We start from the raw sequence: 23,686 nt of genomic DNA on the forward strand, positions 1-23,686 counted from the left end.
CAAACAATAAACACTTCTCACTCTTAAAACGATAGAAATCTGGAGCAGCTGCCTTAAATCCAATGGAGTATCTCCAAATTTACATCCTCATAACTACATGAAGATTTCTGTGACTATCTCTATGACAAAATTCTGAGCTAAAAGCATAGGTCATGTAATTTCTGACTAGATGTATGGTCCTAATTTCCAATTGAATTTGGCATGAGAACAGATTAATAAAGTATGACAAATAACTAATTTCTCCAAGCTGGAAAAGAAGGAAGAGCATCACCCCTGCAGCGTGTCTTATAGAGCAACAAAAGATGTAAGATAACAGAAGTTACCTCTGCTCTTTCTTTCATTATATTAATCTTTTTCTAGCTGCTTACCTGTCATCTGCAGAGCATGTGTCTTATATAAGATTATCGAGAATTGGGGGTTTAATTTTATTTTCTATGCTTTAGGCAGGTAATGCCTGAGAATGGGACCGCAGGGTACACCTCTGCCTCAATAAAGTTTTGTGAGGAGTTAAAGCAAGCTCTGGCAGCAGCCACCCTGAAGATGCATATTTAATGAGATAAACAAAAATCAGCCCTGATATTGCATAATCCCATGTGGCAAACCAAGTGCCGGTAATTTGGGGGTTGAGTTCATGACTGCTCAGCTCCGGGTTTGTGTGCAAAGTGGCTCCCTCCAAACACCAGCTCTGAGAACCCAGCTGGTTCTCATTTCCAAACAACCAGTTTCTCTATCCCCAAGTGCTAAAGAAAATAATCCCAGCAATCCATGACTACACGCTTTCACAGGGACAGCAGTGAGAATTTGATTGTAGAGATAATTAAAGTCATTCCTGAAACTTCCAAGGAAAAGAAGTCAGGGGGAGGAGGGGGGCCAACAGCGACAACGATGCTCGTGTTTAAATTGAACTAAGCAACGGGTTTGGCTTGGAGAAAGGGGGGGGGGGGGGGTGGGGGGATACTACTTTTGGGAAATTTGTTTTCCTGAAAATTCTCTCTCCTGCACTCTAATAGTTACAATATTTGCAAAGAAAATGTAATAGACTGTGGCGAGTAGGAAGATTAGAGTGAGGTTTGAAGCCTGGATGTTCCTAATTTGGCAAGAGCATCCAGAGGGAAATGCTTTTGCATTCTGGTAAACTTGAATAAAATTATGTACAGCCACTTCGATTAGAAGGGTTTAAAGGGAAATGATACCATAAAAGCCATAAAACCAACTGCTATCTGCTTCAAACACTGAAAACATCTTTTTAAAATTAATATTTCCTGCAGCCCTGCCATGAGTGAGGTCTGAAATAATTTTAATATTAACAACACTCAAGAGCAGGTCAATCTAGAGCCAATCACACAACTAGATTAGTCTCTTCTACATCTTTCCAAAACAGTGGAGTAATTTACACCACTCCAGCTGGTGTAAATCAGAAGGGTGCCCCTGACATCAGGAGAGCTGTGAGGCTCTGGCCGCACTGAAAAATAATAATGATGATGATTAAAATAAAAATAAATAAATAAAAACACCAAACCAAAAACGCCTTGCTCCCAGCAAAGCTAAATTGTACAACCTCCGTGTCACACGTCTACTCTGACCCTCGTCATCCTGAAATCACTGTGAAATTCAGAGATGGAGAGAAAGAGTTTAAAGCACTTGTAATCTCTCCGTCTGCACTATCTGCCTTGAGCAGGAAGGAGGGATCCACTCAATGAGAGCTATTCAGGGCCTCTCAATTAACCTGATTAGTTCAGCACGCTGCTCTCATGAATGACACCTTATCTTGGAAATGAAGGAAAAAAAAAACTTCCTTCCTTCTGGAGATACAAGCGGCCCCTAAAGCCAGAGCAGCGGCGCCCATCGGGGCCAGCTCCCCCATCTCCCGGGGAGCTGCTTTTGGGGTGGCAGGGCCAGGCAGCCCAGGTGGCCCAAGCGGGGAGGGGGTCCCCCTCTTTCAGAGCCAACCAGGCACATGATGGGATTTTCTGCAGTGGTTAACCCTTCCAGCGCTGCACAGAGCCCAGCCGTGATGCTGCCTGCAGGTAAGAGGTAGAGCAGCCGAGGGGGCGAACCCCCCCAGGAACGCTGCCTCATTTAAGTGTGTTGTAGTCTGGAACTTGTTTCATATGTGACAGATTAATGAGCGATAACTGGGTTACCATGGCAAAAAGCATTCCCAAAATTCTCTTTTGTTTCCCAGAGAACAGTCTCCCTTTTTTTTTTTTTTTTTTTTTTTCAAATCATGCTACTTTACAATAACACAAATATTAACTAACAGCATGTTATTCTTTCAAGTGCGGATGGCTGCGAATGTCAACAAGGCTGTTACATACAAACTCCAAGAATTAATCAGGGAAAATAGGTGTCTCAATTACAATTATAATAGTGAAAACTCAAATTTATGAATGCCCAGATGACTTTGAAGGCATTTATTAGAAAAACTCCGATGATTTTAAAGTATTAATGCACTAATGACACTATGTCATGATGCATTAATGTTCTTGTAATTTCTGACAAATTAAGTTACCATTGTCACACACGGTGGGGCAATCCTTCAGGAAAAAAAAAAAAAGTTCCTCTCTCCTGCAGTATACAACAGACAACAATTCATGTACACATAATGGGGTTTAGCAAGAAGTTTTCCTCCTACACCACAGTACAGTTTATTTCATTTTTCAGAATACCAGAGCTATTACGGAGTTCGCTATGATTTAAAAAAAAAAAAAAAAAAAAGGTAGGTGTAGCCTAGGGATTGTCTTCCCTAACCAGCTCTTTGGGGTAGAGACTCTCTCAGTATGCCGCTGTACATCCCTCGCTCATCAGCGCTCAAAGCCCAGCAGCCCAACAGAGCCCAGAGGCTGCTGGAGCTCAGTAACATCAAACCATGGTGCCAACAAGCACCCAAGACCCAGAGATCAGAACAAAACCAAGTTTTACAGAGCTGCTTTTAGCACATAAGCAGCCCTATCTTGAGAAACAAATTCTGCCCTAGACCCCAGAAGAGTCCAGGACTACATACGGCGCTCCTTTGTAGCACAGCAGGACTCCCTCATTTTTCTTGAAAAAGGGCCAAATCCTGATCCTAGCTGTGGGGCAGCTACCACAAAATATGTGCAGGTTCTTTCCTTCTCCTGCCTGTATAACACCCAGCAAGACGTGCAGTGGGACGTGCTCCCGTCTGCAGCTGGATTCCAGCTCGTGCGGGACTGTGCAAGCATTGCAGAGGCACGGGGAGCAGACTGGAGGAGATGCTACCATCAGATCTTAATAGCTCTGAGTGTGGCTAATTTTATTCTTCTTTTAGAGCAAAGAACTTTATAATGAATACAGAATACATTTCTCCTTTTCTTGTGTCATCCTTCTACCAAATCTGAACTAGGTAAAGTGGTTTTTAACATCCACTTATCAAAGTGACTTAACATCTGGGAAGTCAGCCAATGGTTATGTAGTGATGCAGATGCCAAAAAATCCAACTGAAAGATTATATTCAGGGAGATTACAAAGAAGACCTGACTCAACTGGGTGGAAGCGGATGGTTGTCCTGGTCAGGAAAGCCTGAGAGTTTCTCTGAAGAATCATGTAGAAAATTAAGGAAAATTATTATGTTTTAAAATAGCTTCCTTTTAACCCATTGTAGACACTGGCTGTATCCTGTACCAATAACTTTTTCCAAAGGCAGATTTGAAATCAACAGATGAATGGTTTGGCAAAGTCCAAAAGAAGATGAACAGAAAATGATTTTCTGTCGCCGACAGTCATTGAGACAACACTAACAAGAGGAAGGTCCTTTATTTTATTGCTAGACACTCACAGTGGGATATCAATTCTTCCTAACATTTACTTTATATAAAATCTGTCCTTTCCAGGGTCATAATCATGTCACTTAGGGGTGTCTCTTTTTTCTTTTTTTTTTTTTTAATTAATCTTTGAAAAAATGACCTAAACATTCAGCTAGTTGAATAACGCAATTAGCTGAAACTGTTTGCAACTCTGATTAGAAAGCCAAGGTGAGAGGAGAGCTGAGAAAAACCAAGTGTACAGCGAGCCTTTAGGACCCTGGCACCATGCCATTGTAGTGTCGCTTTTTTTTTTTTAACCTCATTTTTAATTTCTTTCTAGCCCGGCATGGCACTGGAAGAGTTAAAGAAAACAATAAAAGAACAACTGAGTGTACAGGGTAGGATTTACTGGCATTTACTTTTAATCTATGGTCCTTTGCTCTGTGGCTTATCAGCCCTATGTCAGCCCTTTTTCCTCCTTTATATTTCATGAGGGGACCCACATGCTGGTACTGAGAGACAGAGCCGAAGTGTCTGTAAGCTTTTTGTCAGGTAAAAAAAGAAGAAAAAGGAAAGGAACAAGAGGAAAAGCAAAGCTAAGAGGCATCTATTAGATGTCACTAGGCTTTTGTATTCATGTCAATGATTCAGGATTAGAGTATTTGAAATAATCTTATTGAGAGAACTCAAAAGCCCCACAGAGGGAAAGCCTGCTCGGTAGCATATGGCAGAGCAGCGGACAATATCTTATTAAGGATGTGTTAGCTAACACCATTACTTTTTATATTACATTACTGAACTATTGTGCCTCAGCCGGTTAGCGAGATGGCATAGTTGTGGAATGCCATTTTGGACGTAACGGCGTTGTTACAAAACCAGAGAGATTTGGCTGGGCGTCCAGGCCCGGCGCGGCGGGGGGGTGGCGGTGGGGATGCGGCTCCCTCGCCCCCCCGGGCCGCTGGGCAGGGGCACCCACACTTTACCCGCAAAGGGGAAAAGGGGGTCCCCCCTGCGTACTGGTGGCCACTCTGCTCTCGCCGTGTGTGACACCAGTCGGTGCTCACCTGCCCTTCCCCACCTCGCTCCCCCCCCCAAATTCGGGTCACCGCCTTCCAGGTCTGGCGGGCTCACCACTGCAGGGAAAAACAGCAGGTATAGAGAGCAGCTTCTGCTATATCTCCAACAAAAAATCCCAAACTATTGCCAAACTCAGCTTCTTGTCAGATGAAGGGAATTTAATTTTGTTATAGTGAATGCTGTTAGTCTAAAAATCTTTCTTTGCTCTTGGACAAAAGCTTGTAATTGGAGAAATAGCTCTTTTTAAAGTTATCTTCATCTGCCTACACCTTTAGAGGCAGCAAGAAACCAAAGACAAAACAGTACTGTTCATAGCATTTCAATGATTGCAGTGAAAGGCTCTATATCTGGGTCACCTTACTACTGTCCAGTATATAATTTCAGTGACTTGAAATAAAGCCTTTTAATAACTAATTTCATATAATTCACATATTAGCAGCAGCAGAAAATTTGTTTTCACATTTTCTATTTCCAAACACTATTTTTAAAAAGTGGTTAGAATATTATTTGTTCTGCTTTAAAAAAAAAAAAAAAACAAACGTCTAAAATACTGTCCTTAGCAAAAAAAGTAAACACTTATTTGATACAGTAATATATTCTGATCACAAACTACCTATGCAAAGTTGCTAATGTGACACACTGGGAACTTTGTATGGCTTTTCTGTACTTTTCCAGAACTCTTACAGAAAAAAAACATGATGCTACAGGGAAAGAGAAAAATTCATACCAGTATTTACCACTATCACTACAGAGACATGCTGCTCTCCAAGGACAGCCTTCAATCCATTTCTAGAAAGTTATCTCAGTCATGATTTACACAGAAACCTACAATTGTTTTTTACTCTCTTTTAACTTTATTAGTTAGACGTTGTATTAAAATCATACACCTCCAGCACACAGAAGTGAATTTGAATTTAGCATAGTTATTTTTGTAGATGTGGCCAATTACTCATAAGAATAGATTTTGGTGGCTAGAACATGCAAACATTTATGACTACTCACAGGAAGAAAACTTCATATACCTCAGCTTCTGCAGAATAAGGCTTGGGTTATGTTTTTACCCAGTAAACACAGGGATACAGCTAAGATGCATTTTTCACGTTCAGAACAATTTTAGCTAATCTGCATTAAAACTGAGGATGATATTTGCAAGTACATTTTCCTACTGGTGTTATTCGTGTGTGCATTCCCACTGTGACAGCAAATACAGAAAAAAAATAACGTGTTGAGATGGGACAGGAAATTTATCCACACCAGAAACTCTATGTATATATATATATTGATATGAGAAAAAGCCAGTATTTTTCCCCCAAAAAAAATCCCCACTCTTGAGAAAGAGAAGAACTGATGCTGAGCTGTGTGGAGCTATGTAGCCCACTGCACCAAGCACATCCTCCCTGGTGCAAGACACGCTTTGAAGTAGGAGTTCATATTAAGAAATCGATAGGTATGAATAGCACATTTGAAGTTTTGTGACCAGAAACAAAAGGACAGATCGCCCTGCCAGGCCCTGAGATCCTCTTGGGACCAGCCCAGCGTACTTGGAGCTTTCCTGATGCTGCAGGAGGTCACTGCAGAGGCAGCCAAACTTCTTAAAGCACCTCTAGCTCCGGAGGCCCAAATCCAGCCACCTGAATGGAGCAGTGGAGTAATCTACGAGGTCTCAGTTAGACCTCGGGGTGCTCCTCTGCACAAGCAGTCCCACAGGGTTTCAGGATGGACTTCGAGGATTTAGAGAAACCAGTACAGGCTCCTAAAATTTTTAACCCCTGTTGACCAGGGCTGATATTTTCAGAAAGAGCCCAAGGGAGTTACCAACCTGCCAGCAGCTGCTGCTCTGAAAGCAGTAGGTGCAGAGCTGCTCACCCCAGGCTCACCATCCACCCAAGGTGGAGCAGAGCTGTATGGACATGGACAGGTTGACCTTGGTGTCTTGGGGAGCAAGGTCCAGCACATCCCATATGTGCACTCAAGTCACATTTGGACTGACAGCACAACTGGCCAAGCCCCAAAGAGCTGTGGGTGAGCACTAAAGATGATAGTCAAATGCCAAAAGCAATAGAGCGGACTGGTCTTCAGTTTCCTTCATCCCCAGGACATTCAATACAAGCCTAAGTTTTTTATTCTCCATAGAAAAATCTCAATCTCAATTTTCAGACTGCATCAGGAGAACTACTTCTCTTCAGAAAGGGGATCATCTACCTACCTAGAGACTATACAGCGTCTAGCACAATGAGCCTTCTTTGCGATAGGAACCTCTGTTATATCACCATGATATTAAATAGTAATAATCAGGCATAAGATCACAGTGAAATAAAGCCCAAAACACTAGCTGCAGATTCAAAAGCATCACTGAGAGAAGCAAGTAACTATTAGAGTAGTGTGAAATGTTTGCAGTGAAACCCAAAACCACATAAAACATGCCTGGTTTGGGGTTTTATAACAAACTGAAAACTCAGAACAGGTTTGCTGAGAAAAATCACAAACCTCCTGAGTGACGCTGAGACCAAATTAAGGTTTTGCATAATAGTTTTGAGATTATACAAAAATTCTTATACTTGGAGGCAGAGGTGAGAGAAATCAAACAAACAATAAGCAGAATCTGGTTTGACCCTGACCAAGTTCACTCAACCCTAAGAGCAAAATAAATTAATTTTGAAGCGGCAGAGATATGTGTCAACCCCAATAGGCTGAAACCAAGAGATTTTTGCAAGAATCCTTGCAAAGTTACCCCCACTCAGCTCTAGCAATTTTGTCACCAGAAAGAGGACTGACACCACATGCACGAGGAGCATTGGTAGAGCAGCAAGCATTTATGTCTGAATCCCTGTGTGAGAAGCATCTACTGATCAGAGCCTCCCCTTTATCTCACAACAACGCAAAATGCTTTTGGTTGCCTAAGTCATGTGGGAAATGCTTTGAGTAATGCTTCTCAGCTGCATCAATCACAACCAAATCCTCAAGGATGGGTGTTTCAGTCCCTCCCCTCTCAGACATACACGGGTTCACGGGCTCTGGGAGCTCGCCTGAAATTCTCGAGGCCAACCTCTGCCCATCTGAATGTCCCGCTTAGAGGCCCAGAGGGTTTAGGCAGCAAAACCTTAAAAGACAGCCTGGGAGACATCTTTGCAGTGCCAGGTCTTCTTCCACCCAGTTTCTGCTCCCTGGACTCCCTCCCTGCTGGATCAGTAACTCCCATCTGGCTCTGGAAGGGGAACAGCAATGAGGTGGGCACTTTCCAGGACAAGACTCAAGAGAACAGCCATTCAGGCCCAGGAGCAGTTCTCACTGACGTCTTGAGATCTGTCAGAGCGCGCCATGTCTGACCTTCTGCATGCAAAACCCACCCAAGGACTCAGGATGGGTGGGACCTGAAGCTTCTTGCAGCCCCCTCCCCAGCATGAGCAAGGGGGGAGCAGGACAGCAGCACACACACCTTCGCCCGACCCCACACAGCCAGATTCAGGTACCACGTGTGGCTGAGGGGGACCAAGGATATGACCAGGACAGGGCAGGAACTGGGACTCCTGTGAAGGGACCACTGCCAAAGCGCCTGGCATCTTCTGCCACTTTGCTGTAACACCAGTGCTATGACGAGCTCACATCCCTATAGCCTGGCTGGGGATCAGCTGTGGTGCTGATCCCATTCCCTGCAGCAAAGCAATCCTTGGCAGCTCCCTCCCAAGCAAAACCCACCTTGTCCTCTCGCCAGCACCTCTCCCAAAGCTGGTCTGCTCTGCCAGCCCACTTGCATCTCCATCACGCTCCCTCCAGGCATGGAAAGCTACTGCAAAATGCATTAATCGCCACATCTGCCTAACAAGTGTATTTGTGGGGAAGATGCAGTGAGTGTGATACAGTCCTCTGTGTCATTTTTCCACCTGCCTGGTATTTAGGATGAAAAGACGATCGGGCCCGTAAAATACAATCCACTACATGATGACTTGTAAAGCAGTAAAATGGAGACATTGAAAGTCATTCACTCCTCTTCTCATGTCATTGCACAGTGAAATCCTACCCACAAACATAAAATTTTTCAGGTTAAAGGCTGAAAGATTTCAAAAACATATGTAGGTAAGTTGGCTCCCTCCGTAGCCGCCGCAGCTGGGTGTGCTGGGGACAGACTACAGAGTCCAGCCGAGCATCCTGTACAGCAGGTGTCAGAAGCACACAGGCCTTTCAAACACCGGTAACAGGTCATGCATTAAAATCTACCTTGGTGTCATCTGATAATAAAATGTTAAAAAAATCTTACAGCCTTCAATCCATGAGTCCCCACCCCTGCTCCATGAACAAGAGCTCTGATTGCACTGGAAATGCCTAAGCTGCCTCTTCAAAGACAAAGGGAGCCTCATTCCTCAGAAATTGCATCTGAAGCAGCACGTAAAGAACTTCAATATATTGCCAGACAAGGACCAGAAGAGACCCTGGTCATCCCCATGCTGACCTCCCACATAAGGGCACACAGCTGCACCCGGGGGGAGCTCCAGCACAAAGCTGGACTTACACCACAACTAAAGTTTATCTATCCAAAAGATAGACGGTGGAGAGACTTCATAAGTAGGTCTCATCAGTATTGCTAAATCTCAGCAAAACCAATTTCAGGTCATTGTCATCAGCCTGCTCAAGTACTCTAGGAAGAAGCAAAATTTGGAATGAACCAGCAATTGCCAAATGGACTGTTTTCAGCCCTTTTTCCATGAAATGTCACAAGCTGAAGGTATATCATCTAAATTCTGAGGTTTTTCTGCCACTATATTTGGGATTGTAGTGGTTATTCCTATTTTATCAGTCAGTAGGACTCCTGTTTACTGGATGCAGCCATAAAAGGTAAAGAAGCCCCAGCAGGCACGGGTAACACCATTAAATATCTGTCCTGACAATGGCAGATTGGGTTTAAAAGTTTAGAACAGAATGCTGAGAGAGGAGCCTCTTTTCTGAACCAAGGAATAATATAAAGCCCCACTTTCTCCCCTATGTGACTTTTGTCATTATCATCTTTTCTGATTCTTACAAAGCAAACCTAATTAGGAAGCTCTCTCATTAGTCTTCCAGAAAAATTAGCACAGCTTATGCTAATTACTCCTGTAAAATTTAATAAACTCGTTGAAATGGGAATAGTCTAATGAGGTTTTATTTATTGAACTAAGATAACTGTAAGGAAAAAGGTTAGGACACCAGGATATCCAGAGTGGTAATAAAACTACAATTTATTCAATTTCTTCTCAAGAATTTTATTGCAAACCTTTTAAATTCAAATATGAGTTACAATTTGAAAGTTAAATCAATCTGGAATTTAATTTAATAACAGGAAGTGCTCTGTGTTTTCTTAAAGTGTGATTACAATATAGCCCTGCCACTGCATTTGTAGGAGGAGCTGTGCGTTTGTATTGTGACAATAATGCCCCTTTTAAAATTAGTTCCTGTTCATCAGATCTTCACCTCAACACATGTAACTGGATTAGCGATAAAATATACAGTCTATGCTAAGAAGATGATTCAGACACACACAGGTGTCCAAGAAACTTCCTTGAAATGACTGCTCTATAAGCATAATAGATTTATTTTGTTCTCCAGAGAAAATCTAGATCACTACATGAGCATAAATTTATTTAGGTCCCTTTCACTGCTGTATCTGCTGATACTATAATAGAGCAAAGTATAAAGCAATTTTATAAAGGATAAAGTGATATCCCATTTCAAACACAACTACAGAGTTTTTTAAAATCCCACATTTTGATTAAATAAAAATATACGATTTACTTTTCATACATACCTAGGGTTTGAAAACGAACACAACACATGTAACTTTGAAGTTGCCAGCCTCTTCACCAAGTTCACTAAACCACCACAAAGGCAGAATGCTCTCTACCCCAAGTTTCTCTAGCCTCATCAAAGAGAATTAATCAATCCAAAATAGTATTGAAGCATGTAAGAAGAGGATAGCATTTCCATGTAAGTACATATGTCAAAAATCCCATGGATAGATTCTACGTTAAACTCTATGTTAGGTCAGAGTCTGTGGATTCGCAGGATTTGATGCAAGAGTTAGATTAAATCCATAGGCAAGACTTTATCAGAGCACAAGGCATGTGGGAGTGCCTTAGCCCAAATGGTAAATGAATTCTCTAAGCTCACATGCAAATAAAAATAACTAAATATGGTTTTGCATATCAATTGACATAATAGTTAAAAATTGTGTGCGTGGAGAAGTGACAATGGAGTACAACTAAACACATGTTCTGACTTGTGCAGGCATTTTAATGTTAGAACAATTTTAAAGGACTCATTCTAAGGTAAAAAGGCTCCATATAGATCACTTCATCCTTTCCAAACCAAAAGGGGGAAAAAAAAATGAATAGGATAAATGTCACGAGAAACATCACTAAAGCCACTAACTGTATAAAGCACATACTTATTTGGCCTAAATTGTTTGAACTAGCCCCGGCCAAGAAAAGGTTTTAAGTACCCTACTGGGACAGATGCGAAGCGGCAACAATAGAAGCCACACTAATGCAATCCAGGTAACCCAATCCTGTTTCAAAAACACAGGGAGGGCTAATTACAGTACTGCTGAGTCAAATTTCTTATACCATTGCAACCCACAGGAACAGGTCAAAATCAAATGTTATTCAAACCACAGTCATATCAAACTTCTGTATCAAAGTCACAATTTAAAACCAAGTGAAGAACTTAAAAGCTTAACCCATTCACAAGCCAAGCGTGATTCAGTATGGGTGGTGAGGTAGGGTTTGTATTATCATCTTTAAATTGTGTTTAGCTTGCATTTTAAAAATAATCTTCAGAATTGGTACCTTTTGCATCAATTTACGTAAAGACTGATAAATTGGTCACTGCTAGGAAGCTAAATCTGTTTTTTTCTTGTAACTGTTTTCCTCATTTTGCAGGAAGCATGTAACAGACAGCATCTCTGGCGTTCATAATTTAAAATAATTTGCAGCTAGAAGTTTTGCATACTAGATAGTTAAACAAAATATTTCCGTAAACCTGCCATTAGCATCTTAACATCTCACTTTCCAGTACAATGAAAAATTCATGTGAATTTTGTAGCTTTCATGTTGCTCAAAATGCCACTTTGACACCATGTTTATAGTGTTCGACTCTGCAGCATGCTTATAAAACATACCTCTATACAGATTTCACCGTGGGGTTTTTCTCCCCCCCACTTTCACCGATACTACCTAATGCTCACGGATGATGAAAATCTGCCTAGCTAAAATAGATCAAGATATCTTCTGAGATTTAAACATTCTCGGGATTACTTATTATAGCTAATCAAAACATCTGATATAAGCCTCTAATATATGCACTTTCTTACCAAATTCAAACAAGAACTGTAAATCTGGGAGTCTGGATAAGCGCAATGCCAGGCAAGGCTCCGCCATATCCCTGGACCCCAACACATCAAACCCTCCTCAACTTCTTTCATAAAATGGACGTGCTGGCACGAAAGATACTTTATATTTAATATAGTAAACATTAACTCAGACAATAATGAAAGGAGAAGGACACTAGTCTATGCTCACATCCCTCTATGTATAGGTAGTTTCCCTTCAGGGTCCTTCTATTCACAGATTAGTGCAAGGGTATTGCTTTCCCCAGCTGATGACAGACACTTTCAGTACTTCATGGTCATTTAACTCTTCTAGAGTAATGCTGCATAATAACCTGGTTATCGCACATGGCTTTGTACAATGAGTTTGGACAATTAAAATGTAAAAATGACTATTTGGCTACCATTTTGCATAATTTGCAAGCACAGAAACTACACGTGTCTCGGAACTAAAATAGATGTATTGTACTACAGTGATTTACTCAGTGTTGTCAGATTAGCAATATGGATCTGTTTAAAAACACAATAATTAAGACAGGCAAAAATTAATTAATCAACTGACTATACAGTCAAAATAGTATTCCAACCAAAGAAAATAAGAGGAGGAGGAAAAAACCTTACTTTGCAGATCTATTTTTTTTAACTGTTTTTATGCATAAATAAAAACCTTAAAATGTAGATGGATTGCATCCAACAGAACTACTGTAGCTAAAAGTGATAATGATTCAAACATTTTTCAAATAAAAGTTAAATATTTATAAGCACCCAACCACATTTCATAAATCACAAACTATTATTATTTTATTCCTGAAGCTTCCCTGGCACAGCATGTGAATTGAGCCACAGAAAGTCAGAAAGAAAAATCTCCTCTTTATGCACATGAATCAGTTACAAGAAGCGGAGCCCTCCAAAGAGCAGGTCGCTCCGTTATCCTCCATATGGCCCTTCCATGGCAATCGCAATTGCAAAGCACAACTAATTCGGTATCAAAAACAAAATTTCATCCATATATACTCCTAATTCTTCCCCATTAGCAACACAGGGCAGGTGTTTCATTATAATGAGGAGGGGGAGAAAAAAAAAATGGAAGGAAACAATAGCAGTCCTTACCTGTCAATTATCACTGGATCTGATGGAGTCTCATTTCTGTTGCCACAGCTTTTCTTGTCACAACAGCGGCTACAGAGCAAAAGTGAAAGGATTTAGTGCGACCATTACACTGTAAAATCATCATTACGAACATGGTAGGTTCAAATTGCCGGCTAGAGTTACCGCTCAGTCCCTGCCTGGAAATCAGTCAAATGTAGTGGGTCACATATGGGTTAATTACTATGTTTAACTTCTTGCACAGCTGGTTAGCAACGGAAAATATAAAAAGAGAGGGGTTTTGCCCCTTTCACAAATAATAATTCAAGCATCACCCAAAACAGGGAGACCTGCATATCTGTAGCCTCTTTTCCATAGGGTTTAACAGTTGTCCCACATATGCTCGCACACAAAATAAGGCAGCTTTTTCCCCACTGAGCCTGGTTTTTACATTTGCTTAGTGCTTATGTTACACATCCACAAGATATTCCTGTTTCTACACTGAGCCAAATTCTCAGCTACCGAGAAACCTTCCCCTGAAATCCAAAGGCACAGTTATTCTCCGTCTAAGAAACACTGTTGTTAATGGGGGAGCTAAAATGCAAGCGCCATCAGCAGCGGCTTTTTTATGCTCGAGCGTGCCTGTTTCCCCAAGTTTTCTGAGCATGTTAATGATCTCTAATGCCATGGAGAGCACAGCTCCGGCGGCTGGTGCCCTGCATCAGGTCAGATACAAAGCAGGCATGTGAAATATAAGCTCCGTCTCCCAAAGCACTGCTCCATCGCTGACCTCGAGGCTGGGATTCTTTTGAACTAAGGTGGCTCATTGTTTCCTAAGAGAAGTTAAATTGTTGTTTGTGATGATTCCTTGTCAGGGGTTATTGTCCATTAGGAGCCATAAATGTATTGCAGGTAAACTCACGGGGAATATATACGTTTCTGCTTAGGGTGAGAATCCCTCCTGGTGCATCTAAAGCTGTGGCTGAGCAGTGTGAGGGTTGCCCTGCTCTCCCCAGCAGCACATCTAAACCCATGAGACCAAGTCACATCTACGCAGGTGAGCAAAGCCTCAGGCTTTCACCCACCCCAGGGTGGAAACACCCATCTAGCAAGGCAAGCCCCTGTTTGTGATGTCCCTTAACATAAAATCCCCCTCTGAAGCCAAGGCTCCAAAGAATAAAAAAAAATATCAAGAAGCTCATGGTCTTTCCAAGCCCTCCTTGGTCACCAGGGACCCACTGGACGAAACCTGGGCAGCTCCTGTGGGATGAGAGCTGCAGGGACCCCATCCCATGGTGGCATCAAGTGACAGGCAGTGAGTAAACCTCAATCACATGTAGCCAAATCTTTGGAAACCACCAAGTTTGTTCCAAATGGCATCCCGGGGACCTGCACATCACCCTTATTTCAGCAGCCGGCTTTGGGCGGCTGGCAGGAGCGACCACTGCTCACACTCCCACTCAAATGAACTATTTTCTTTTCCCCAGAAGGTGGAAGAACATCAGGGCAGGAAGAAGCCCTCAGAAGTGCCACACTATATAAATAGCCCTGTTGGGAGTATGACAAAGGTTCTCTTGTGTTGCTGAACAATAGAGTGAATAATATACAGTTACCCACCAAGATTAGCAATAAAGCAACTAACCACACTAAAGATAACAAAAAAAAAAGGGGGCCTTTTACAAAAACAGTCTGTTTAAACATGGTTTAAAAAAAAAAATTTGTTTTCAAAGAGAGGAAAATACATAATTCTTTTCACCGCAAAAAGCTTCAAGGCAACTATTCAGGGCTGAAACTTTTCACAGTTAACACATGTGCGGTATCTTCATTTCGGTGGAAGTTACATTGTTTGGGATTGCCAAAAAAAACTGCTTAATTTTACAGCACAATACCACAATTGATCCACCAGAAAATGCAAGAGCCTTGGCACCCAGAAAGTATTAAAATTTAGGAAGAAATAAAATATGCTGTAGGTAAATAGTCATGTGGACGTTCGGGGGGCTTTTTTGCCTATAAAAGGACTTATCATTGGAGTGCAGCTAGAATGTGTGGGGTGAGAAAATTTACCCACAAACAAGGCAATAAAAACTGCTAATCATTTTTAAATGATTAAAATGTAATTAGAAACAGAGTTGGCACAAGTTAAGACAATGCAGTTCTTGTGACTAAAGCGAATCAGGGCTAGTCCTGACATTCTCACAGCAGACTGGAGGGACAGAAATTGCCACACTTACTCAGGCGAGCAAAGGTTCCCAGGCTCCCAGCCCGAGATGGGCAGATACCACCATCCACGCACCACCAGGCTTGGAGGCCGGCACCTTCCCAGGGAGCTAACCCAGCGGGAGAGGCGGCTGCGGGGGCCCGGGGATGGGGACGCCTCGGTCTCGCCTCCTGCCGCGAGTGGGATGGAGTCGGGCACTGGCCGACGGGGACAACCAGGCTCCAAGAGCAGGGGAAACACCACGTTGCTCATCGGGTGGCCCCCTCATTTGGATAGCTCTTCCCAAGAGTGCACCCCAATAATCCCGAGTAATACTAAGAGACCTCACTCCCTGTACCGCAATTTGAGGGTGATGTGGAAGAGGTACATGGCTGGCACATCCCACCATCTGGTGGCTTTGTGGCATGAAAGGAGGCCCCAAATGTTCTTTCATGTTCTAGATAATTTTTTTTAAACCTTAGCTTGCCTTTCACATTTTTTTCCCCCCAACAGCAGAATCCAAAGCCTCCTCTACCTTAGTTTTTCTATGCAGAGAATTAAAACATCATGCAAACCCTGAGTTTGAGACCTGGTTGCATGGCATGAGAAGTGCTTTTAGTTTAACTTGCCTCGAAAGTTTTGGCTTTTAGTGCCTATTTAACACTTGGAAATAAGTTCCTAAATATTCAGCACCCTTTCTTCTTTCCCTGAAGGAATTTAAAAATTCCCAGGAGCTTCTTCAAATCACGTAGGAACCCTCCAGCTCCCAGCAAGGCTCTGTGAAAGGGAGTTGCTGAGCACCGGCTTCTTGCAGCTGGGCAGGCAAGGACTTGTCCCTGCTGCCCCCTCCATGACACCTCTCCCCAAGCAGGGCAAAGAGCCACGACTCAGGCACAACACCATGTGGGCTCACAGAAAAAGCCTACTAAAATTGGTTTGCTTGGGGTTTTTCTTGTTTTTAAAATAAGTAGTCCTTGATAGTAATGCAGCCTCTTGCCATCACAACCTCCTCCAGCTCCTGCACCCCATCTCTGCCTGCCCCAGGTTTCTGCCCTCCTGTTGCCATCCTCGCCATCCCCAGGTCTCACCCCCAAGCCCCACGCCATCTCCATCCTGCCCCTTCGCAGGCCTCCCCATCCCCTGGCCACCACCACTCCCAGCTTTTGTTGCTGTCTTTGTCCTCACTCCAACCCTCTGGGGACCTGCTGCCCTCCTGCCGTCTTGCTCCATACCTTCCTCCTCCCCTTCCCTTCCCTGCGACGGAGCGTCTCCACCCCGCACTGCCTGGCCCCGCTGTGAGCGTGCAGGAGATGGCCCCCTTACCCCGATGTCTGGCACCCCAAATCCTCCTGTCCCCACCCTGGCGTGGCTCGTGAGAGGAGCCCTGCTTTGTGTATCTGCGTGCTCGGGCTTTCTGCGGGGACAATGAACAATGAGAAATTACGGGGCGATGGCACGTGGCCAGCGCAAATGCGACTTTCCGATCATTTAGCTGCCAGGCTCTAACAAGTCGTTAGCGAGTCCATGTGGGAGATGTTGCAGAAACTCCCAGCGAGGTGGGTTTCATCCCGCACATGATGTGGTCGGGACAACCCCTGCCCCAAACAGGCTCCTCACCCCAAAGCATGGAGGTACGGGAGCTTCTTGCCAAAACAGCTGTAAGATTTTATTTTACACAGACAAAAACCATATTTTACTCCAACCTCATTCTCAGAAATCACTGAACCATTTTAGCTGAAACTTTCCAAAGAAAGTCAGCCTGAGGCTGACACCCTGCAAAGGACATTTCAGCCAGAACAGTTTAAGTTTGGCAAAGCTGTAAGCCACTGAAGGTTTCATAATGGAAATTGTTGAGGCAATATTAACTATAGATGTCCCTCCCCATGCTGCCTACAATACTAATAAATTCCACTGAGGCTGTGAATTCTCCCCAGCTATTAACATTTTCGCCAACAGTGTAGATGTTTTATATTTGACAAAACACAATGAAATCCTTTGAAATAAACAGCCACCTGAAGCAAACCGCAGCCCCACTTCCCTACCACAACTAGGACTCTCCTATACATTTGAATTCTTTGTCTTATCCGTGCCATAGTTGTAGTATACTATAAATACCCAGCTTTGTCACATAAATGCAAAGTTTTATTATGCAGTTAGCCTTGATAGAAAGCACTGCTGAAAGTTGTTTAGAAATTAAATATCTAAAACAAGCTATTTTAAAATACAGAGCCCTCACTATTTCATGTCTGAAATGAAGAAATTTCATCTTAGGGAGAGCAAGCTGTCTTTCACACCATATGGCTAATGGTAGTGCATAGCAATTAGCTGGGCTGATTAATGGGGAACAGACTCTAATTTTATGCTTATAATTGAGGCTGCATTTGCACCCCTGGTGCAAATTCAGCACATCCCAACTTCCACTTACAACAGGCAAGAAATCAAGAGAAACAGAATGGTGTGGAGAGATATTGTTTTTCTCCCTTCTAGACCCCTAAAGAGCATCAGATTTGCAATTTAAAAGAGTGTTAGCAGCACAATAGATGACAGATTTGTGCAATAGGGTCAAGCGGCCTGGTAAACAAACAGCACCCTCTTACACATGTATAGGCAGAAAAGGAAATGGGTAATATCTAATATGAGCTGTAAGAAATTTGAATATGTCTCCCCCACCCTGCCAGGCACACAACATTTGCCTACTATGGTCCGATTTTTTTTTTTTTTTTGGTACCCCTCTACCTTATGGTTATGAAAAACAAAGCAAGGACTAGCAGTAAATAAATAAAAGGAAAATAATAAAGCTCCTCCTCCGGTGAATTTTAAGAACAAAGAAAGTGTAAGGTGCTTTAATAAAGGAAAAGACTACACATTTTTCCACATTACCAGAACAGAAATAATTTTATCTCAGTCAAAGTATATTGAACAGCCGTAAATCTTTGATGCAGGTATTTGATCTTCTCATTAAAGCTCCACCCTCTATATAAAGTTTCAGTTTACTTCTTGCTCTTTAAGTTTCTAAAGTATTTGTAAGAAAATTAATGCATTAAAGCAGGTGATTCTTACTCTGACACGGATGGCTCAGTGAGTGGCAGGCAGATGTAATTCCTACTTCATCATCTTGTTGTTTAAGAATCAGGAGGGCACATCATCCAGGACTAACAGCAGATTCAGACCCTGATAATGCAGGCACTTGAGCATGTGCTTAATTTTACTCATGTGAACAGTCCCACTGTTTTACTGGTCTATTACAGGAGAAAAGCAAAGCACGCACTTCAGGCTTATCAGGTCAGGGGCCTCCTTTAATATTTCCATGAATTGTTCCTAGCTAGGTATCTAGTGTGAAAGTGGTGCTAATTGGGCCAATGAATTTTAGGGCAATTATGAGTTATCAGCACAACTGGGTTTCCATTTGGGAAGGGAGAAGAGGCCGGGAGTCCTCAGCAAAGCAATGTCGCAGATCCCAAAGGCAGCAGAAGCTCAGGCACCTCTCGGAGATACCCGTCTGCTCGGATCGCTCTCAGGCTGTAATGGGTAATCTTTGCTTTCCTGGAAGAAACCAAACCTACCAAACAAAGCAGCCCAGAAAAATACAACATGAAATCTAAGAACCTCCAAATCCTGCCAGGAAGAACTGGGGGGGCTGCACAGGGTTTTGCCCAGGCTGGCAAAGCAAGGAGATCAGCTCTGTCTCTGCTGGCATTGCAGGGCACTGCCCTCCACCAGGGTTTTATCAGGGAGGAACTGCCGTGGAGGACAAGACATGCAGATTGCCAAGAATGAAAAAAATTTTTTTTAAATCGACCAACAGAGAATTTTCCATCTGAATATTTTGTCTAAGACTCTCCCCCACCAGGAAACCCTCATCCAAGTTTATTCTCTTAGAAGTGGGTACTAGTTTTTACCCTCAAGTTACTCCTTTTTAGTAAATGTGTTTTGTAAAAGTTACAACGCATGCAATGGCATTTTTACAGTCTTAAAACAACTGATTGTAACAATAAGCTTATGCAAGAATGCCTCGTCTTCCACCAGGCAATTATTTTCTGCCATCGAATAACATGTAACAAATTATTTTTTCAGACATGCAAAAAACACCCACTAACTTTAATGAGACTGCAAGGTCAAGCTCTCCTAGGTGTCGGAGGGGACTGCAAGAAGATGCTTCCTTCTCTGCGATAAAAAGGAAGTAGAAGAGGCTTCACCTATTTCAATCAGCCAGAAAAGAGAAGGAAGCAGCTGCAGAAGTACCATCTTCAGGAGAGAAGATACTTGACTGTCCTGAATTTAAGTGACCAGCCCCAGACAAGCATGTTCAGGGCAAGAGAGCACAGGGCATAGCCAAATCCGCACAGAGAGGCTTAAAGAAAATCAACAAGAAGACATCTTTTGCATGGAGGACTATCACCTACTCCGCTCCAGCCGAGCAGGGACCTTGTGTGAGCAGCAACCAGGACAAAGCAGGCCTCCTGACCTCAAGTTTTAATGCACATCCAGGGGAAAAAAAAAAATTTTGCCATCTTACTGAGGTGGTTTTATTGGGAATTGGGGACAGAGACGTTTATTGCTAGAAGACTATAATTGACTGTTAATTTTGGTGAGGAGACCTTTTGTGGGCTATGGTGTCTAAATGGAAACCAGTAGCGTTCTGTTAAGAATAACTCTTTATAAATAATTGAAAACTAGTGTGACGACTGAGACCTTGCTGCTAATTACACACACTGAACTGTGTTATTTTGGGATTATTTAATGCAAGAAAGATGAATTTAAGTCCAAAAATAGCTGCAGGTTCAACCTAGATTTTGAGAGACACGTTCATCTTCTCATCACTAATTAACTGGAAGCGGGGTATTTCTTACCTGCACATTATTTCATGTGTGAGCAGAACTCGGCACATTTCTGGGTTCTTGTCTTGGCCTTCATATACTATCGCCTAGAAATAAAACACATTTTTAGCTGTTCATCAAGTTCAGTTTGGAGAAAATAAAAAGGCATTGTGGTAACTGAAAGTGCAGCTGGAGTTGCAAGCCAAGTCACAGGCTAAAGAGACCATGTCTCCACTAAACCTGCTCCAAGACTTGCAGTTGGAAAACAACACAAGCCAAGTACAGCTAGATTCCCTCCTCTCTGTTGCACATCTGTCAAGCAGTGTGTAGGATGGATTTTTTTAGTAGTCAAGACAACCACAATTTTCTTTTCAATTCGGAATAAAATATAAATCTAATAGCATTAAAAGAAAAAAAAAAAAAAAAGACAACAAACAAACAACAAAAACCAGCAAGGCTTGACATACTTCAGGTCCTATTCATTAAAAAAAAGACAGAAAAGAGAGAGCTCATGTATTTTTAATTACAAAAGCTGCACAGCCCAGGCATTTTCCTGGTAGCTCCTGAGAAAGCGCCTGGGCCTGATTCTCCCCTTGACCCTCATGATCCACTGCTTTCCAGAGAGCAACTCTGGAGTTACAGGGATATAAATAAGTGAGAAGCAGGCCCTACCAGCACAGAGGATACCAAAACAAACAGAGGATCAACCAGCTGGAGAGATTTGATTCTGAGAGAGCACAGGGAGAATCCTTTAAGTTAAAACTGTGGAAGGACAGTGTGTTCACATTTCAAGAAGAGCCTACATTTGCAGTGCTCCCACCAGCAGAACCAGCCGCAACGGAGAGGGATCGGCATTACACGTGAACTAGGTTAGCGCTCGCAGCCTGCTCGGTACAGGGTTTCCATCTGATCCGGACAGAACTATGTTTTCTAACCACCCCTGTTCCCAGGCACCAGCCCCCCAGCAGCAAAACAAGGGTGAAAAGAAGTTGCCTTTGCAACAGCATCTTTTAATAGCACTGAGGTTCCTAAATCTTTTAGGGTGCCACTCCAGATCTGGGACCAATGGTTAAAGCCCCAGCTTTGGAAGGATGACCACCCCTGCGTCTGAGCATCAGCTCTGCCCTTGACCTTGATGTGGCCTTTTCAGCCTCCAAAGTACAGACGTAAAAAGAAGAAATTGGGGAACAAACTCTGCAGATAAAATAACATATGAGTATCCTAAAGCTAACAATAAAATAGTGTTGTGGTTTGAAAATAAAAAACAAAAGTATATGGATGAAATACATTTTATAGAATGAGACCACTTTGAAATGGAAATGTGGAAAATACTGAGAAAAAAATAAGTTCTCTTATTATATGATGAAGTAAGATCATACAAACTCCTTTCCCAGTCCTTACAAATATAACCCACCAAGGGTAAGACGTGTTGTACCTGCAAAGGGGGCACAGATCTCAAGACACATAAATCTGAAGAAGCATTAGCTGATTTTTAACACCATTTTAACAGTAATATGCAATATTAATGTTACACATTATAAAATTATTTAATTATTCCATAAATAATATCAGGAATGGGGCTGGTTTATCTTTGCTAGTTTTAAGTCTTTCATTTTTGTTTTGCTATGCGCGTTCCCCTAAAACCTGAGAGCCAGTGGGGTTTATTTTTGCCAATAAGAGAAAACAGAGGCTGCTGATGTCATTGCAACTAACAGGGACAGAGTTTCACCTGACTTCTACCCCCTCATTCCCACCAGTGAGGCACAAAACCTGCGAACCCAACACTTGTATAAAGGGGACATGAAAGTTGTCACAGGGCTCATGCAAAGTCCCCACAGCACAGACACCAGCAAACCCCCCCGAGCCCTGCTGGGACCCCACATCCCTGCTCGATTGCTGGCCCACACCTTGAGGTGCTTCCACATCAGTGCCCGGCAGAGCTACAGATGGTTTGCAAGAAGCCTTGGAAGATGGCACCACAGTCATCCATGTGTTATATCGGGAGGTGGGACAAATCCAGAAGAGCCCCATTTCCGTGTGTTAAAGGGGAAGATGGGGAGAAGCTTCTTCCAGCCAAAACCAGGGAATCAAAGTAACCGGCTGACACCTGATGGGGTCGGTCAGCAGGGACATTGCAAAGACTCCAGAAAACCCCAAATCAGGTTCCACCTGGCAGTGGGAGAGACCAGGCAAGGGGGAAGCTCATGGCACTTTTCGGACTTAATCAATAACTAAAGAATAATCTGCCTCTGAGAGTGCAGAGCGTGGGGGCAAAGAGCAGATCTACCCCCAGGGCCTTTAGTAGAGACAAACGTCTCCAGTCCCCATTCACCTCTAGACAATCACAGCATCACACAGGGGGAATACTGCCTGAGAGAGCACTGCTGGCTCATTCTTAGACTTTCAAATCTTAAAATAAATTTATCCAGTATGGGTTACATTGTTACCAGTGAAGCCAAGGAAGCACTAGACATGACAAACCAGAGCACAAAATTTACCTTCTTTTTTTCCCCTCCCCTCTCTCTTCCTCTTCTCTTCCTGCTGCTATGCTTACTTAACCTCCAGGTACCCACTTAAATAACTCAACTAAATAGCAATAATGAATGGGCAGAGTCAACACGGTGGTACATAATCACCTTGTCTGTTGTGTTTAGCATCAGTGATCCCTTCCTTGCGTGCATGACATTCTTCTGCCTTGCTCTATGTTAAGGATTTGCTTTTCACTTTATTTGCATTTAATTACCAATGTTGTACCCGTGAACATTTTGTTTTCCCCCGTGTACCCTATTCCTGCAGGAATTTCTAGGAAATCCTAGGAAGCGGGAGGAATTGCTGAGTTCATTTCTGAGCAACTCATCCCCAACTCCCATTCCTATGTCCCAATTTACTTGTGCGAATGGGTGTGTAAAGCGCCAACTGTTTACTTCCATGAATGGCTGCCTGAGAGCAATACAGATACTCTACCGTCTTGAAAACTGCGCTGCTCTAAAGCATTAATTCTGCAATTAGTTTCAAAAAGGAAACAGGAACTGCTAAAGTTTCAGATCGTTATAGCTGCCAGAAGTATTTTTACAGGAAGGGTCTACAATGTTACTGTTGTGAAAATTTTTAACAGTAAGATTTGAAAAGCTACTCTTAACAAAAAATATCTTAAATTTCTTTAAAATTATTTTTTAGAGTTCAGGCTTTAAAACAGGGTGATTGCAGCAGGATTCCTTGTTGCCCTAACATCGTCGTGATTTTGTCAAATAGGGATGACATTAATGAGAGATAAAGTGAAAGTTACAGTGTATAAACTTAGACCACAGCAGCGCTAAAAATAAGCCTGCAAATACACATCAGGGTTGCACAACAAAACACCAGCAAAGGAAGTGCAAAATTATAGACTTTG

At 42.6% G+C, this 23,686-nt stretch overlaps 1 protein-coding gene across 9 annotated transcripts in view; it reads right to left on the bottom strand.

The window, feature by feature from the left end:
- Nucleotides 1-23,686, bottom strand: part of EBF1 (EBF transcription factor 1) — a 283,775-nt gene that overhangs the window by 250,940 nt on the left and 9,149 nt on the right. For all 9 annotated transcript variants that reach the window (XM_042790406.1, XM_042790401.1, XM_042790405.1 and 6 more), the window contains exons 5-6: nucleotides 20,329-20,402; nucleotides 13,306-13,374 (exon numbers count right to left, since the gene is read on the bottom strand). In XM_042790406.1, the coding sequence (XP_042646340.1) occupies nucleotides 13,306-13,374; nucleotides 20,329-20,402 (143 nt within the window). The remainder of the gene's footprint in view (nucleotides 1-13,305; nucleotides 13,375-20,328; nucleotides 20,403-23,686) is intronic.

Source organism: Tyto alba, unplaced genomic scaffold (assembly GCF_018691265.1).
Source record: "Tyto alba isolate M040663 unplaced genomic scaffold, T.alba_DEE_v4.0 Super-Scaffold_17, whole genome shotgun sequence".
NCBI lineage: Eukaryota > Metazoa > Chordata > Aves > Strigiformes > Tytonidae > Tyto > Tyto alba.